Source organism: Bactrocera neohumeralis, chromosome 6 (genome assembly GCF_024586455.1).
Source record: "Bactrocera neohumeralis isolate Rockhampton chromosome 6, APGP_CSIRO_Bneo_wtdbg2-racon-allhic-juicebox.fasta_v2, whole genome shotgun sequence".
Taxonomy (NCBI): Eukaryota; Metazoa; Arthropoda; class Insecta; order Diptera; family Tephritidae; genus Bactrocera; species Bactrocera neohumeralis.
Window position 1 is genome coordinate 1,216,476 of NC_065923.1, and position 18,853 is coordinate 1,235,328.

At 32.2% G+C, this 18,853-nt stretch overlaps 3 protein-coding genes across 10 annotated transcripts; 1 reads left to right on the forward strand and 2 right to left on the reverse strand.

Moving 5' to 3' along the window:
• Window positions 1-1,241: 1,241 nt before the first annotated feature.
• Window positions 1,242-12,134, reverse strand: LOC126761060 (serine/threonine-protein phosphatase 6 regulatory subunit 3). Of its 7 annotated transcripts, none has more exons than XM_050476971.1 (14): window positions 11,983-12,134; window positions 10,874-11,082; window positions 10,595-10,674; window positions 10,403-10,522; window positions 10,002-10,323; window positions 9,626-9,939; window positions 9,421-9,559; window positions 9,220-9,338; window positions 8,586-9,156; window positions 8,437-8,501; window positions 8,057-8,365; window positions 7,953-7,983; window positions 6,350-7,248; window positions 1,242-4,902 (listed from the first exon to the last, which is right to left on the reverse strand). In XM_050476971.1, the coding sequence occupies exons 2-14, from the start codon at window positions 10,931-10,933 to the stop codon at window positions 4,680-4,682; spliced, it is 3,252 nt and encodes a 1,083-aa protein (XP_050332928.1). In that variant the 5' UTR covers window positions 10,934-11,082; window positions 11,983-12,134; the 3' UTR covers window positions 1,242-4,679. The 7 variants fall into 7 exon arrangements, with proteins under 7 accessions (XP_050332928.1, XP_050332930.1, XP_050332929.1 ...); XM_050476973.1 differs by having other exon boundaries at window positions 6,350-7,158; window positions 11,983-12,133; XM_050476972.1 differs by having other exon boundaries at window positions 6,350-7,158; window positions 7,953-7,986; window positions 11,983-12,133.
• A 235-nt stretch (window positions 12,135-12,369) lies between these two features.
• Window positions 12,370-13,493, forward strand: LOC126761746 (methyltransferase-like protein 22). The gene has a single exon (XM_050478123.1). The coding sequence runs from the start codon at window positions 12,611-12,613 to the stop codon at window positions 13,469-13,471; it is 861 nt and encodes a 286-aa protein (XP_050334080.1). The 5' UTR covers window positions 12,370-12,610; the 3' UTR covers window positions 13,472-13,493.
• On the reverse strand, window positions 13,469-15,518 carry LOC126761745 (all trans-polyprenyl-diphosphate synthase PDSS2). 2 transcript variants are annotated; one of them, XM_050478121.1, is made up of 5 exons: window positions 15,403-15,518; window positions 14,834-15,348; window positions 14,584-14,773; window positions 13,982-14,528; window positions 13,469-13,920 (listed from the first exon to the last, which is right to left on the reverse strand). In XM_050478121.1, the coding sequence occupies exons 2-5, from the start codon at window positions 15,154-15,156 to the stop codon at window positions 13,649-13,651; spliced, it is 1,332 nt and encodes a 443-aa protein (XP_050334078.1). In that variant the 5' UTR covers window positions 15,157-15,348; window positions 15,403-15,518; the 3' UTR covers window positions 13,469-13,648. The 2 variants fall into 2 exon arrangements, with proteins under 2 accessions (XP_050334078.1, XP_050334079.1); XM_050478122.1 differs by having other exon boundaries at window positions 14,834-15,246; window positions 15,403-15,513.
• Between the last annotated feature and the right edge of the window lie 3,335 nt (window positions 15,519-18,853).

Here is an 18,853-nt window from a genome sequence, read left to right on the forward strand (position 1 = left end):
ATAACAAAAAATTAAAAATTACATAATAAGAAAATTTAAAATCATAAATAACAAATTTTAGAAACGAAATAAAAGAGATAAGAAATAGACATACAAAACTAAATAAAAATATTTATTGTCGAAAGTATTTATAAAGAAAAGTGCAAATTATTATTTTTTTTTTTATTTATTTATTAACTTTAATTTTGATTATTTAAAGTTTCAGTATTTTTGTGCTTAGTAAATATTTAATAACAACATATTTGGAATTAAAAGTCAGAGTTATTTAATTAATTTTTTGAAGAAGAATTTTCAATCGGCACTTTTTCCAATACACTGTTGAATTGTTACTAATTATTTTTTGAAACGCTTAGGAAACCTCAGAACTTTAGTTTAAGTCACTTTAACAATTTAATAAAATAAAAATAAAATCTGTATAAAAAGTTGTATCGTTAACTAGAAATATTTATTTAATTTACAAAAACAATAAATCATAAAAATTTGCAAGACAAAGTTTTGAAGCTTCAAGTATAAAATTTAACATCGGTTATTCTTAAAAAAAAATTGCCATTCATTTAAATTTTGTTCATAACATTAAATTCATATTCTACCGTTAATAATACCGGAATACAACAGCAAAATCCTTATTGATCAAAATTTTTATTTAAACAAAATCTGCACATAAAAAACTAAGAAGTAAAAAATTTAATTAATAATCAAAGCTTCTGCACCTGTAAACTAAGAGTGGAATGAAAATAAAACAATTTTTTTTTAATTTTTTTGTTTATGTTATAAAATTTTTTGATTGAACATCTTTACAAACTCATTAGATTGTGTTTCACAAGTTCATACAATTCTTTAGAATTGATTTGGAGGCTAAAATTTACAGTTTATTATTTTTTTGTTTTTTTGCTTTGAGTCGCTAATACTAAAGCTAACAATTGAATGAAATAATCGTCATTTAACACGCTTATAAGTAGAAACTATTGCCAAAAACCATTTTTGAAAATCGAAAAACATGTATTCACAAACCATTGTAATTATAATCTGACTGTGTTAATAAAGTTTTAACATGTTTTCATATTATTTATGTATTTATATTTATATTTTTATTTTCATTTTATTTCCTTTTATATTTACTTGTTATGTGATGTTCTACGCTTCAGTATTACTTGAGGGGAAGAAATTTTCAAATAGTTATACCGTTTTACATTTATTTCAATGCGTACAAGCAATTCTTGAATATTCAACGCATAAATATATAAACATAGTTTAATTTATTTTTATTTCTTTTTTTTTTGTCTAGAGTACAAACAAATAATACATAGTTATATATTGAGTATAAGAGTATAACACATTGCATATAGGGCATCATGGCATTTCATGCATGTATGTATGTATGTATGTATTTACATAAGTATGTATCTATTTATAATTACGAAAAATACATACGTATTTATTTGGAACACTTTGCGTTTACAGCAGGAATTAGCGAAGAGAATGATGAGTAAGAAGGAAAAAACTACACATAATTACACGCACCTCCATAAAACACATTTATAAATATATATAAATTTAACTTAAAAAAAAGTTAGTTGCCAGTGAAAAATATACGCTAGCATTAGCACTTAAGGGCAAGTAAATAACGAAAGAAAATGTCTTCTGCGGAAGGTCTTTCAGTGAGCCTTTATGATTACTTTAAATTTAATATTATACATTTTTGCATTTAATATTATTTTAATCTTTTGTGTTAAATAAATTCTAAAATAGTATTAACTGATTTGTATTATTACTTAAATTGCATTTGAATGTGGTGATTTTGTACTTTTTGACAAACTTTATTTCGTTTCATATAAACATTCTCGTAATTCATAAGCATATACATAAATGATTACAAATTCGTTTAGAAAAGTCAATGCTTCCATTTGGCGATAGGGAAAATGCACGCAGATTTGGTTTGGCTGTCACTAAGGGTAAATATTAGGTAAATATATACAAAAAATTGTGCAAAGAATCCAAGCCATGAAATAAAATTATTTAGACTCGCTTGCAAGCGATAGCGGCTGTTGGAAACAAAAATCACCGATTAAAAATTACACATACATATGTAAACTATATGTGCACTTGTATGTGCTTGAATATGATTGGTAAGATATTGTTTTGATTGACTGTAAATAATTTTTTAAAGTTATACATTTTTGATTTACAAATTTGATATGGCTTACAAATCGACGAATCGCACTTTCTTGTAGTCAGTGTGCGATATGTATGCGTTTATATAAGGTTGCTTCTCTGTCACAGACAGTTCATATTCCCTACACAGCACTCGTTATATAAATGAATCAAACAATATTAAGTGAATTGCCAAATAAGTTATGTGCACACTTTAGAGCTGGCTGCTTAAAAAGAATTGCGTCAACTCTCCAATTTTTTTTTTTTATGTAAACTATTATAACTTTTAATCTCAATGTGAATTTTACTTTGCGATTTGAGGCAAAAACAGCTTACCGCAAAGACATATGTCATAATTTTCAAGCAAATTGGAATACATTATTTGGCATTTAAGTATTTTCGTGACCCTTATATTTGTTTCAATGCCTTAGTTTTCGTTTTCGATTTTCATATTTTTATATTTTTTAAGTTTTTTTTTTATATATGTATATAATTGTTTTTTTTTTTTTGTTTGTATTTGAAAAACTAATTTAACATTGTTTTTTATTTTTTGTTCTATAAAATAGCTTTTGTTTTTCTTTACTTAATTTTTGCACTTGGTTCATTTGCTTTAAAGTATAGAAATAGTGAATAGCATGTATGCATGTACTATGTATGATAAAAGCATAAGATATATAAGATTTAGTAAAATAGCACATTTGAAAGAATACAATTCTTGTTAAAATAGTGGTAGTGTAGATAATAAAATGTAAGAACATAACTATATAATTGGCATAACGAGCGAGGGTGTTTGGTCTCAGCATGTGTGTGTGTTTGTATGTTTTGTATAAGTGTGCTAGGCGTGAGTTGCTCAGATAATTTTTTTTTAAATTTTCTTATATTCATAGGCTTTTCTTAAGCACTTTTCATATGTGTTTCTTTGAAGTTTATTTCATAAATTGTATTATAAATATGTATGCATTTATCATATGGTAGTCTGTACGTTTTGAGCAGTCCGTTCGTTGTTTGTCCTTTATTGTTTTATATTTCTTAAGTAACTAGATTTTGCTGCAGTAATAGTACATACATACATTGATTTATTTGGGCGGGTAAGTTTTTTTGTGTTTTTTTTTCTTCTTTCTTTTAATTTGGTGTTAATTCTACTATACTAATAATAGTAACGACACAACAACATTATTCAAGTGCACTGAAGGTGTATGCAGTAGTCATAAAGCGCGACCATACTAAATTCTCTTAGCATATATGAGCTAGCTATTAGTTGTGACGAAAAATTAAAACAAAAATAAAAAATAAAAACAAAATTTGGTACAACTTTACTCAAGTCAGTTTCCCATTACAATTTGGCCTAAAGCTCTTTTTTTTTTTAAGAAAATACAAACCAGTCTATATATCTTATTATTTTTATGGCCAATTTTTATCATTGTTACTTTTTAATGCTTTTAATATACTTAATTTTGTACGCCTAATCATTATTTATTGCATCATGCAACCAATATTATTTGCACATATAGCTGTTAGTAACATTGTTTGTGTCATTTACCGTTTGCGCATTACTACGTAGCTCGTTATTTAGTTAACTAGTTTTTAGGTTATGTTTTGAGCTATTTTGCCAGCACAATGTTTAGAAAAATTATTATTGATTTACAATGCTTATTAATATTTATTACTACTGCACACAACCTCAACTTTTACTTGAATGTGCATACATACTATCGTTAGTCTGATCTTATGCAGAAAAAAATTAAGTAATATTTAGGTAAACAATACCATTACTAACCATAATTGCACTAATGTACATATAATCGTTTATGTTTAGGTAAAAGTTTGTAAGTTCGTTATGATTTTTCGTTTTCATTACTGCTCTTTTTCATAATTATGTACATTACAATATTTTTTTTTTTTGTTTTTGTAAATATTATAAAGTTTTTAGATCACCACAGTGGATAATTTCAGACGAACTCGATGCGAAATGTACTGTGTTCAGTTTTTTTTTGATGAAACTTGGTTCATCTCCGCATAGTCGTTGCACAAGCGCTCTACCATGGACTTTGACAGTGTTGCTGTTTTTCTTCGATTTTACTTTCACTACTACATATTTCAGTTTACAGGTGTTTGGGTTAGTGTTTTTTTTTTTTTTTTGTTTCTTACATATGACTATTTGTTTTTACTATTTTAAGAATACCTTTGTGCAGCGTCAATGTAGACATATGCACATTTGCGTGCATGGTTTTTGAGTATGTTTATTTGTATGTATGTATGTACGTTGATATAATTAGTAAGTTTTAAGTTTATACATGGGCGGTACCTCAACCTTTGGCGTGAAGCGTCATTGGACGCATCAAAAGTTTATCAATTTGCTGCAGTGTATTTGCATGTCTTTGAGCGATTTTTGTTATTTTTTATAATATATATAGTATATCTGCATATGTATAAGTTCATATATGTAAGTGGCTGCGTATGCCACACACACATATATACGCATGTACATTTTTCTCTTTATATATGTTTGCGTGCCAGCACAATTTCATTTATGTTGTTGTTGGAGCAATTTCAACAGCATTACTAGTCGATGATGCCTTAGCCACGGCAGTGGCATTGCAACCCACATCTGCGATGGTGTCTAGAGATATGGAACTGCTTGTGCGTTTCGCATCGCTAATTGTAGCGGCAACTTGAACGTTTTCACTGCCTGCATTCTCATTTATGTGCGCCGCTGCAATTGTGCTGGAGTCATCATCATCAGTTTTGTTTCTGAAAACAGCGAATGCAAATAGTTTATGTTAGACACCTTTGAAAACCAGCCGAGAGACAAAGCAGTAGTTCCAATTATCTTTCTCAAATTAATTTTAGCTCTAGCGACAGACAAAAAAATATATGGTAAAGTACTAATTATAACCATAGCAATTTCTAAATGCAGGGGTAGGCCACATTTTTTCTTTCGCATATTTTGGAATTTCTTCATTTTATATTCAATGGCAGCTCGATATCCCTGAGCTCCTAAAGCTTAATTTATGAAGTAATTAAGAGGGACGTATCTGCCAAATTTTTACTTTACAGCTAAATATTTGCATTTATGTACATATGTATGTTATTAAAAGCTTAAAATATATAAAACAAAATTAGAAACCAAAAATAAAACATAAAAAGAAATTTAAAAAATAAAAATATATAATAAAATTTAACAAAAATATTAAAAAAGAAATAAAAATAAGTATATATAAAATAAACAATAATAAACAAGAAATAAAAAAATTAAATAAAAAAAGTTGATATAAAAATAATTTAAAAATTTAAAAAAAAACTGAAAAGTATTAAATTAAATTGAAAGCAAAACAATTGATTGAAAAGATATATAAAAAAAATATTTTAAAAAAAAGGAAAAAAATATATATAAACAAATATAATAGAGTAAAAAATAATATAAAAATAAAAAATTTAAACAATGTATGTAAGTGTAAAATAAAGTAATAAAAAAATAAATATGTAGGTCACAAAATGAAAAAAATTAAAAAACAAAAACAAATATTAAACAAAAATAAAATTTAGAGAGAAAACCAAACATTAGCTATTATAACAAATATTTTTACAAAGGGAAATAAATATAATAAACTCAAAATAAAACCACGTAAATGAAATTAAACGAAGAAAAATAATAGAATGGCTAACTTTGACTTTCCAAGTCCAAATCTTAAAAACCAAATGGCATCACTAAGTATATACAACAGCCCAAATTATTAACACACAAAAGAATAAAAATTTACGAAATATTATCTAGCGTTAATTATTTATAATAAAAATTTAATATGAACTTTAGCTTTAAATATTAGAATACAAATTTTTTTTTTCGGAAACGAGGATTCCCTTTTCCCCTCTATGTTGATGTTATTTAAAATTTCAAAAATTGCCGCAAAAAAGATTTCTAAAGCATTTTAAAAATAAAAATACACACTTAAAACTTTTTTGAATTCCCATAGCATACAATTTTTGCCATATAGTTAAACTAGAATAGTTATTTGGAACTACGCTTTACCTCTGCGATAGATAAGCGCCTAAATACACTCAATGATCTAATCTTGTAAGGCAACGAGTGCATGTGTTATTGAATATACTTGTATAGTTGGAGTTGGCACAGGCATTGTTGCGTTCAATGATAGAGCATTCGAAGAAAGTGAAATTAGGAGACGAAAGAAGCGCTTACAATTTATGTGTATTATCATTTGCGTGAACTTCTTGGCTGCTCGGGCCGTTGGTGAAACTCAGCTCATTGGACTTCTGATCGCTGTCATCACTTTCATCATCGTGCGCATCCACTGCTCTGCCGCCCAGCGGTTTTGTCCACATGCCCTCATCATCCTCATAGTCATCTTCAGAATCCTGCATCACCGACTGTAGTGTACGCACCAACGAAGTGGCCAAAGCCTTCTCACTCGACACATCCAAATCATCTGCGACGTCGGTGCCATCCGCAAACTCACCAATCTCTTGCGTTACCAGCGTTATACTCTTCTCAACATTTGCATTATTATCATAACCAGTTTCGGCCTTGCTACTGGTGAAAGCTGGCGCGATAGTACGGCTGATGTCACTCAAAATTGCACCGTTATCGGTGGTGTTTCGTTGCACTTGGTTGCTAACAGTAGCAGCGGTACTGCCATCACCGTTATTGCTGTTCTCTTTACCGGCAGCATTTTCAGGTGTTGTAGATGCCGCACTCACTAAACTCTCGCCCAAATCGTTGGCGAACGAACTGAAATGCGAATCGAAATCAGCAAAATTATCCGAATTGAAATCAGCTGTCCACGGTGTTGCATTGCTATTCGCAGTTAGATCGCTGAACGGATCCATATCATCCCATGGATTGTTGGTTACGCCGAACGCTTGTAGAGCTGATGTGGAAACAGCATTTTTGCCGAAGAGAGAAGAGCCGGTTCCGCCACCGCCACTGCCAGCACCGCCAGCGTTGTTTTCATCGTCCTCGTCATCGTCGTCGTCAATATTGCGACCGAACTGAAACAAATTAAGGTCGTTTTCGGCGTTATCATCGTTTTCGAGCAGATTATTGCGATAGATGTCATGTTCAAGCGCAAAAACTATGTCCTGTCGATTTGGTGATGGTGGTTGGCATACATTTTCGCATTGCGTTCAGGACACAACAAATAGACAAAGATAGCAGATAGTGAAATGATAGTGAGATGTATACAAAGGACTACATACATAAATAGAACTACAGTGATTGCGAATGGTATAAAATACTTTTTCTCCTACTCGACACCCTTGCGTGTGAGTTTTGAGAATAAGTAGCTTTTTAAATGGTAACAAGCGGATTTTTTCGTAAGTATTTAAATGTGTTTATTGTCTATTTGCAAAGCGTGTGGTGAAAAGTGTTTAGGGTGATATTACAAAATGAAATGAAAATGAAACGAAATGTTAATAAGTGTTATCTGTGCCTGTGCATAATTACAAAACTAACTTCACTAAAAATATTACAAATTTACAAAAATTGAATGCATTGCATACATTATGTGGCAAATAGTATTGTTTATGGCAAAATAACAATACCCACACATGTGATTTGTGTTACGTTACTCTCCAAGATAATTTAAATTTATTTGTGAATTAGGCAGCACTGTTCAGAAATGCATATAAAGCAGTAATTTGCGACATACATAAATATGCAATGCAGTTACAAAATTATTTTTATACAATTTCAATGACTATTTTTTTTCTTTTAAGTTACATTAAAAAATTATCTTTTGCAGTGTTTGTCTACATGACATTTGCATCAATTAGATAAAACTTACGTTTGAACCGGAATCATTGAAGCCAAGATTACTGCTAAAAATTGAATTTTACAAATTATTAAATTGGTAGTGGTAATATAGGACATTCTTCGCAGCTAACTTACATCATATTCGATGACATAATATAATCCCAAGTGCTGTTATCAAAATCTTTTGATAAATGTGGACTGTAGTCACCCGCCTCATGGGCATTACAATTCGCTAACATTTTATTTTGTGTGGCTAAGGCCTTTGTTAGATCACCATCGGTTGGATTTATTATTGATTGCCACAATTTTAACTCAAACTCATCACTTAAACTACTCTCAATTAAGGCACCGATATGTTCAGATTCTGATATACTATTCGTAATATGTTTGAATATTTTTATTAAATGTCCCATATAACCGAGACGACGACCTTTTTCGGCTGACCTATTTAGTAAATAAAGCAAAATTAAAACCAACTAGAGATTTTACGCAACAAAAGCAAGAAATTTACTTACTCCATCTCTGTGTTATATTTCCAACAGTCAATTAATTTCGAAATCAGCTTACACTTTTCAATTACCTAAAATGCAAACATATTTTTCATTTATTATTTTTTCCTAAACTTCTTCAAAATTAATCAAAATTAATGAAAATCAATACGTACGTGTATTTGCAATGCGGACGGAACACTGTCGGTTTGCGCTTTGGTTTTGTTCTGCTCGTTAATCTCATCTTCCTTACGTTCCTCATCAACATCTGAAGTAGTTGGCGCTTCTGCGTTTTCTGTCACCTTTTCTACAGTACCTTCATCTGTTTCCATGGCGTTAGCATTTGCAGCGGTTTCATTACTTTCAGATTTTTCTTCCGTTGCTATTTCGCCTTTGCCTTCGCCAATTTGTTCATCCGTTTTCATTTCGACGTCTTCTTTTTCGACGGATGATTTTTCTTCTTTTTCAACATTTTTGTTTGCCTCATTAACTTCAAAATTTTCATCTTTACTATTATCAGACTTGAAAATGAAATCGAAAAACGATGTATTTTCCACATTGTTTCCCGTTTTATTGAATGACCCATCATTCACAATTGTACTGCCTTGCATTGAATTATTGTTATTTGATAGTTTTGTATAAAATACTAATTGAAGACACTTTTCAACTTCGCTATGCAAAAAATTATTCCAACAATATTGCTTGAAGAGGATTAATAAGGTTTCGAAGAAATCCGTTTCACAGACACTACGACAAACAAAATGTGAATAGTATTAGTATGTCTTTAGTATAATAAGTTATTATGCTTACGCTTTTGAAATTGTTTCGTTTTTAGTCTGCAATAATACTGTAAAAATACGGCAGATTTGCAAACGAGTCATGCCAAACGGCTGTGATAACTTAGCTGCTGTAGTCACTAATTCTGGTTTCTAAAAAAAAATAAAAAAAAATAAAACAATTTAATGATTTTTATATGTACATACATACATATGTATATATTTATGCACTTACATTAGGCGGGTTTCTAAGTAACTCATTGAAATCTTTAAGACGCGGTGCAATGACACTAATCACAGTAGAGAGTATTTGTTCACGAATCTCTTTTTCACGATTTTGTATAAATTTCATACGATCGGAATTAGGTTCATCACTGTAAAGGTAAAACATCAATAAGAGTTCGTCTTTTTATGATGTAACTACTACTATTAGAACTTACGTAAAAACAACTGGTTTTAAAAGCATAAGTACAACCGATATTCCTGATACGACTGCGCTTTCTTGCGCGTTTGGTTCTAAAATCACATTCAACAAGGCTTCAACATTGCGCTCACTTTCGATACATTTCAAGATTGGATTTGAACCGTCGAATGTGGGCTCAAACGTGTCATTCTCCTGCTCGGTATAACGCATAGAACGACCTTGTTGTATTAAATCACAGAGGAATTCCGCCACATTTGCATGCTTGTCAATTTCTTGAGGATTGCCAATTAATTCAATCAGTCTCTCTACAAGTTTATCTTCAGTGAGCCACTAAAATATAAATTGTTAGTAAAATTATGTACATAGTAATTACAACTGATACTACAACTTACTTCATATAAATTCCGTTTCATTTGACCTTCTACCTCCCGCATCATTTGCATTATCAAATCGGGTATAACGGGTGTGGAAAAATGCTTACAAATTAAATCCAAAAAATTATTTTGCGACTTAATGTATTCCAAAAGTTTTAGGCACATTTGTTGATTCAAAAACCAATCTTGTTCAGCCTTTTTTGTGAAGAGCATACTAAACGTTTTGCTAAAAAATGACGATAGCAAAGGATTTAACGGTGGTTCATTTTCCAGATATGAATATAGGGTTTCTAATATATGTTCATCAGACAAAAGCTTTTCATCTAAGGACGGCAAACCGCTGGAATTTAAAAAACAAACAAAATACAATATATGTAAGTATAAAAATAAAATTGGCAAAGTTATTTTTTGATGCTTACAGTGTTAAAATCTCACAAGCCATATGCGCATGGCGATATCTTTGGGCCAAGGGTAGATCCTCAGAAGGTTCTGTCGTAATGAGTTCAACAAGGCGTCTGATTACATCAGTGCGAGTGAAACTATAATGAATTTATTTGGCTTAATTATAATTGTTCACACAAGAAATTCAAGCTCACTCAAAATTAACTTACTAAATAACAATAGATTTTTTTTGTGATCGACACTCCAATAGGATATCATCATCGTCCAGAAATTCCTCAACAGTAGCATTCTACAAAAGTTATATACAAAAGGTATACAGAATTATATATTTATATTTGAGTAGTAGATGCCGCAAAACTGAAGCATTATTTTAGCACAGGTAATGAAGATATATTTGTTGCAATGTTGCCGTAGTATGCAACAGCACGGAAACAATATCTTTAACTCTCTTCTAAGCCCATAAAACGTATATACGTATATACACTCACCTCTTTCTCCAATAGCGCCTCTATATTCTGTGACGGTGTGTAGCTTTTGTCCCAAAACATTTTTTATTCACCTTTATGCACGTACTTTAAATTTTCTACGTCGTTTGTTAAATTGTTGATACTCCAACTCTATTTTTTTGTTTCTTCCAAAATGATTCTGTTCTATTCTGTTTTAATAATTGTTATTGTTTCACACGTCTGGCACAATTCTAAAAGATATTATCAATTTTATAATTCAATTATAAAATATGTGTATATAAATATAACATATTAAAGGCGTTTTATTTCTAAAATTTGTGCTTCGACTTTTCACCTGCCCTTCTCTTCTGTATATCTTTTACATACATTTGGTGCATCATCACTCGCGTATTTAAGTTCCCATTATTTTGCAATTCACTCTGCTTAAATTTCTTATCAATTTCCTAGTAGGTTGTTAAATAAAAATAGAAGTTCTCAATGATTTATATTGCGATTTATTTGTCCGTTCAACTGATGAAAAATTTTCCACTTTTCATTTGACAGCTCAGGTTAAAAGCAAAAAAAAAAAGAAGGAATGACAACAGCGCTATAAATCCCGTTCTCCTTCATACACATTAAAACGCTTTTCTCTATTACTTCAGCTATAAAATCAGCGAAATTTAGTGACGTATAAATAGGCTTACTTGTTGCTCATATTTATATTGTATGTCAGCTACCGGGTTTCATATTTTCCGCGTTTATTTACAAAATTATACAATAATGCAGATACCTATGGAAAAACACAATATCATAACACAGCTAACCGCACATATCACAATAAATTGAAAAACTTGAATTTTTAACCCAAAGTACGAGTAACCACATATTTATCACTGGCCAAATACACATCTCTAGTTGATTCCATTATGCCAACAAAATGTTCGAATATTTTAACTTCAACAAAAATGTCTGCTTTTTTAACTAACAATTACCAAATATGCATTATTCTTATCCCTTGATGATATCTAATTAATCCAGGTTTTAATTAAGAGCGAAAAACTGCTACACATTTATTTCTGTGAGGTCATGTCCACGCGACAAACTATGAAAGTATCCTCACAGATTCGACGATCATTAACTCAGTAACTCACCCAACAGTTTGGTCAACGATGTTAATTATGACTTTCGAGTGATTGCCTAATGTTCTTTTTAGAGTTTTTAACTATTTTATTTCGGCTTCATTAGGAAATTTGCAACTAAATGTCGCCACGGCGAAATATTTCGTTTCTCTGCAAAGTTTTCACGTTTGACAGTTCACTATTTCATCTCTTCCTACATTCCCATTCGCTATGGCATTTTTGTGTTCTTTCCACACACTTTAAAAAGAACTGTCAATTTCCTATAAAATTGCGATTGCAGTGATTCGATTTTATCCTTTTAAAGGTATACAAATTTTACAAAAGAATACAACTTAGCTTATTGTTATTTTGACAATTTGTGTATATTTCAAATTTTTTTAGTTTATATTACTTTGAGTTTGTTCTAAGAGAAATATATAGGAAATATTGAAATAGTGTATCTCGATTATTATCGATATATTTTGAACTTAGTTAATAAAACTAAGTAGGGTTGTTTGATGGTCAAGTTCAGAGTTTGTCTATTTTTAACGATATCATAACAAATCACTGGGCACTTAAAACTATGTGCAAAATATAGATGTTGGCCGTTTAATAAGGGTTTGCTGTGGGTGAAACAGAATATTATATAAGCAGAGAAAATATGTATAAAGTGACCAGTGAAATCTATGGTGAAACTAACTATAACTCAGTCAAAGGTGACAATGGAAGGGTACTTTCCAAATTCAAATTCAAATATCCACAAGATGAGAATATAGTAGCCCAAAACGGTATGCTTGTTGATAAAGACGGTGACCTAACAGTGCAAAGAAAAAGAGGGTCGACACTAGATGGTGTGATTGCCATTGAACACTCCGAAGCCACAGAATTACGTCTGGTAGGACTGCAAGTCTGGAGAGGTGCGCTGCTATTAGCTGACTATATCTTTTATAAACGTACCGAATTTTGTGATAAATTTATTTTGGAGTTGGGTGCAGGCGTTGGGTTGACAAGTATTGCTGCAGCTTTCTATACGCAGCAGGTCGTATGTACGGACGTGAATGTCGGTGGAATATTAGACTTAATACGTGAAAATGTAAAACATAACTTCAAATTGCTTCAAAATCGCAATAAAATTGATGTATTGGAGCTAGATTTTCTAAAGCCTGTTGAAGAGTATGCTCCTGATCTCTTAAAAGCTATTGATAATTGTGATATTGTAGTGGCAGCTGATGTGATTTATGATGATGACTTAACTAATGCATTTATACATGTTATAGATGTGCTTTTTGAACGTGGAAGATTATCTGGTAAAAATAAAACGGTTTTAATAGCATTGGAGAAACGTTACGTTTTCACACTTTCGGATTTGGACACAACAGCACCAATGTTTGAATATTTTTTAAAACAAACTATCCATAAACCATGGCTATTTGAGTATATCGACACAAACAGTTTTCCACAATATTTTGAATATGATCGCTCCAGACATTTAGTTTTGTTAAAAGTAACTTATGGCAAATAAATTTTATTTATAAGATTAAGTATTTATTAGCTTTACTTAATATAAAAAGTCATTATGAAACAGCAAACCCGACTATTATAAATAAATATAAAACTATACACAAAAGTACTAAAAGAAAATCCTTAAAAATTTGATTGTAATTAATGAACTATAACTACTACATATATTAACCCTTAATTACAAATCCTGCATTGCGAGAATAATATTCTCAAGAGCTGTGCGGGCATCAGTAGCAGGGAACTTTTCAAGCACTCCTATTGCTGCGGTAGTATGTTTACGTTGCAATTCTTTGGTCTTTTCCAAGCCTGGCCCACCGAGAATTGCTTTGTGAATTTTCACGTAGTCAATTTTCTCTACAGAGACTTTACCCTTTTCAATTTCATCGTATAATGAAGGATCGTATTCTAGATGATAGAGAACTGGCGCACTTACCAAACTAAATGTTGTATCTGTAAATCAAATATGTATATAACATGAAGTGAGCAATATATTTTGAAGACACTTATTTACCTAAAGGGAGTGTAGTGATTTGAAATGGCTCGGCATCCAAGCAAGCCTGCCATGCCAATGACAAATGTTTACCAAAAAGATATGCTTGCCGCTGCATGTCCTCATCTTGCCCTGCTAATTTTAACGCGCCCTGACACGCTTTCCCGAGCAGAGATCCTGCATTTAAAATATTGCGACATTCCCATTCTTTTTCAGGATTACCCATAGCTTTCAAGACATTCATAGGTATCATCACGTCGTTGACATCGAAATCGATGCTTTCTGTTGTTGCTGTACCGTTTGTTTCGGGAGGTTCAGATCCGGGTTTTGTGGGTAGTGGATTATTTTGTTCATCACGGTCACCAATAAATTGCGATTCAGAAAAATCGCGAACAGCTGATGAAATTAATTCGACGACTTCTTGATTACGTAAATTAGCTAATTCAGCGCTGGAGTGACCAAGAAGGTAATCACCAGTTAATAATCCAATTTTGTTTCCAAAAGCCATATCCTCATAAGAAGCTGTGTCCTTTCCAGCCTCGGATGTTGGTTGTAGATTTACTATACTCTGTAATTTTAAGGATTCTAAAGGCACAAATTATAACATTACAAAATAAACATACATTGTGTACTAAATGAGATATTCTAATCATTTCGGTAACTTCTGCCAATGCACGTTGAGAGTGCAATACACCGGCGCTTTTATCTTGTTCCATATCCGGTACTGAAGGTGCATGTCCAGCGGCTTTTGAAATCAGCAATACAATTAGACCCCAAGCTTGCATTGTATTTTTGCCATTATAAAGCAAATGTCTACAAATTAACATATTAATATTATTTTTTTAAATCTAGCAAAAGAAACTATCTTATTACTTTGCCGTTTTGAGTAAAGGATGATTGCTTCCAACTAATTTTCGTAGATGCAAAGCGACATTAGCAATCTCATCACTAAGTAGCCACCGTAGACTGAGGAATGAAGTGGGATAGCCAACAATCCGTTCTGCCTCACTGACAGCGCGATTCCAGTCGTGCTTCGGAGGTGTTGGCTTTGCTGCTGACGTTGACGTCAGCTTGCGAGCAGTTGGTTGTTGTGCAAAAGTGAAAGTTGCTGCAGGTGCAAAAGGCCATAAACGCGTCTGATATTTACCTAATGAAGCCCATTGCCTGTTGGTTTCTGTTACTATTTGCTTCCACATTGCGTATTGTATTTATAATTTATGTTATGTTTTCCAAAAAAAAACGTATTTGATTATAGTAGAATATTGCACTACAAAATAAAACACCACCTGTACGGAATGGACCAACGTCTGATTATAAGCTTTACCCGTTGAGAAATGAAACTCAAGTCGTCGTTGTGGTTAATTTAGTGGAAAGCTCACGCAGGTAAGCTGTTGTATGTGATTTTTTTAATACCAATTTCTGTTTGTTTACTATTTACTTACTTCTCTCTTTTCCACTAATTCTCTCTCTAAATCATTACACAAATTCAAGTTACATAGCTTTGGTACATTCTTTAACAGCAAAACCGGTTTAGTGGAATTTATAATTAATACATATGTAAAAAAACATAACAAATAGATATCAGCTGATCGATGGATTGCCATTAGTCTAAATTTTATTCCAAAGTTTTTTAGGGGTATAATTTTTAAAAATATGTGTAAGTATATGTCACACACAACTTTGTTATGGAAGGCATACACACAACAATTAGTTGGTTGATTGAGTTGGGCTAGAAATTGCCCTTGTCGCTACATACGACACAACTTTTAATACAAATTTGAATATTCCCTTCGTTGCTTAAACATGATTTCGGAAGTTGTTGCTTTACTTATTATATAAGACGCGCTCTCTTCGACAGCCGAAATAAAATGGCAAAATCGTTTGAAATCGCACGACCAATCCAAACACGATCCAACTAACACAACCAACTTGACAAAATATCAAAAAAATTTGATTTTCATCCAATCAGTTGGTACAACTCATACATGTACTTATATGTATGTATATTAAGTATTATGTACTTATATGTATATTAGGTATATTGCTGTGATAAATTTAATTTCTATTAGTAAGAAAAATATTTATTAGTATAGTATACGAGGTTAAAATGCAAAAATTAAAGACTAAGTCCGTCGAGATTCGAACCTGCGTTCACATTGTGACTTCTCATGTGCTTACCACCAACACCACCATTGACACTTTCGTGGCGTTGTCTTAAGTATGGTTTGGTTATGCATGTAAGAAATATACGATGGTTCAAATAATTTTGATTAAGTATAGAAATATGCTTTTGTAGAACATTTGCTTTCGCAAACATACAGACAAATGTGCAAACGACAAAATATATGTATGATTGTTTCGCATTTTGCTTCTACGCCGGTCAAATTTCTATACAAAAATCGTCTGAAATGCATGAGAAAATAAAATGGACAATTAGGGCAAATAATTTTAAAAAACATACACCGTCGAACTGTCATCGTAACCGGTTGCTTTTCGCTCTGTGCTTATTGAGTTTGTTAAAACGGTATAACGGTTTGTTCTGCGTTTATATTACGCTCGTGCTTTGTTTGTGAATTAATTTTTTATCGTTTTATATCTTTTCAATCACTTAATTTCTTAATTTGTTAAACTAAAATTCGCGTTTACTATGGCCCCTGGGGCCACCAAATTAGGGGATAATAGGTTTTCCCTATTATCTCCAATAATGAAAAAGAAAAGAAAAAAACCAAATCCGATCCCGTTAGACCAATTTCCAGAATTACCAGTCTCAAACACGGATGATCCAAAATTTTTGGTCATGTCATCGCTGGACGACAACAAGCCACTTAATTCGTTATCATGCTTCGCTACGTATAAAGGTATTCAAGCAATCAGTAAGGAAGTAAGTAAAGTTACTGAGCTACGTGATGGTAGCCTACTGCTCTTTGTAAATAACAACAAAACAGCTAGCAAATTTCTTTCTGCAAAAATTTTACCTGGCGGAGGTCATATCAATGTCAAGCTTCATAATACTTTGAATACGGTTAAAGGCACCATATACGCCCCATTCCTGAATAACTTATCAGAAGAAGATATTGTTGATGGTCTTAAGGAGCAGGGTGTTTCTGCTGTACATAAGTTTTCACGAATTGCTGACGGCTCCCGTAATCCTACGGGTGTAGTTTTATTAACTTTTGATAAATACAAACTTCCTGAAAGAATTGATGTTGCCTGGAGGAACCTCACTGTCCGTCCGTATTACCCTAATCCTATGCGTTGTAAGCAATGTCAATTAATTGGCCACACAGCAAAATACTGCCGTAATTCACCTTCTTGTGTCTCATGCAACCTCCCTTCCGATCATACCCCACCTACTGAATGTAAGAGAATAATGTGTGCAAATTGCTCGGGCGACCACCCGGCATCATCTAATACTTGCCCTAAATATCAACAATCCAAAGAAATATTAAAAATTAAAACTATTTATAAATGTAGTATGCGTGAAGCTGTTACCAAGTATAAAATTCAATTTTCTCATACAACTTCTAATGCAAACTCTTTTGTCTCTATAGCTAAAATTTCTAACAATACTAATCAAATCAATAATGAAACAACACCTAATAACAAATCCAACAATCCTACCAAAACTAATCTAACAACAACTACAGACATCAATTCATCTAAACAATCCCTTCCAACCCATCCTACCTCCTCTTCTGTCACTTCTCCTTCCCCTCTCTTTTCCCCTTTATCCATCTCTGACTCTCCTCTCAATATCCTTTCCTCCTGTCCTATCACACCCTCCCCCACCCTCTCCTGCTCGCAAGATCCTCTTGCATTACCCAATTTTCCTTCTTACAATGAAGACATTTAGTTTAAATAAAATATTCGTAGCTTAACTTTTTTCTTTTATAAGTTTACATATGATATGATTACACTTCTTCAATGGAACATTAACGGTTATGTTAATAATTATATTAACTTAGAGTTACTTATGGGATCGTACAATCCATCTATTATCCTGTTGAATGAAACTCACCTATCTTATAATGCCTCAGCTTTTACCCCTAGGGCTTATGTGGGATATTTTATTAATCTCCCACATAGCACCACCAACAAGCAGGGAGTTGCCATCCTAGTTAAAAGAAATCTACCTCACGTATTACTTCCCATACCCCTTTCAATTTTTTCTTCTGTAGCTATTGAGATCCTCGCCCCCTATAAAATTTCAATCATCTGTGCTTATTCCCCTCCTGATCAATCATTTTCTACTACTGAATTTTTAAATCTTATTCCTTCCGGTTCAAATCCTTTTATCTTGTGTGGTGACTTCAATGCTTGGAGTCCCCTTTGGGGCTCTGCTTCGGCTAACTCCAAGGGACGTAGCATTGAGGATGCCTTACTAAGATCCAACTGCATTGTTTTAAATGATGGTTCCCCCACCCATTTTTCCACTCACTCTACCTTCACTAATATTGATCTTTCCATATGTTCTGCCTCCCTCTCCTCAAAAATATCCTGGTGTTGTATTGATGATCTCCATGGCAGTGATCATTTTCCCATCCTTTCCAAAATATCTACTTCTCGCCCTCATTCATTTTTTAAGCCCAGGATTCGGTTTAAAACTGATTCGGCTGATTGGGATAGGTTTGAAGAAGCCTGTTTTTCGCATTCACGTTATTTCCCCTTTTCTTCCAATATAAATCAAGAGGCTTCTAGAATCCAAAAAATTATACGTTCTGCTTCTAACTATTCTTTTCCCCTTTCTTCTTCTAAACCAGTCAAGCTTGCTCCTCTTTGGTGGAATAATGAGCTTTCTGCACTAAGAAATCTGAAACAGATCGCATGGCATCAATTTAAACGTTTACGTTCTAGTGCAAACTTAATAGCTTACAAAAAATCCAATGCACTTTT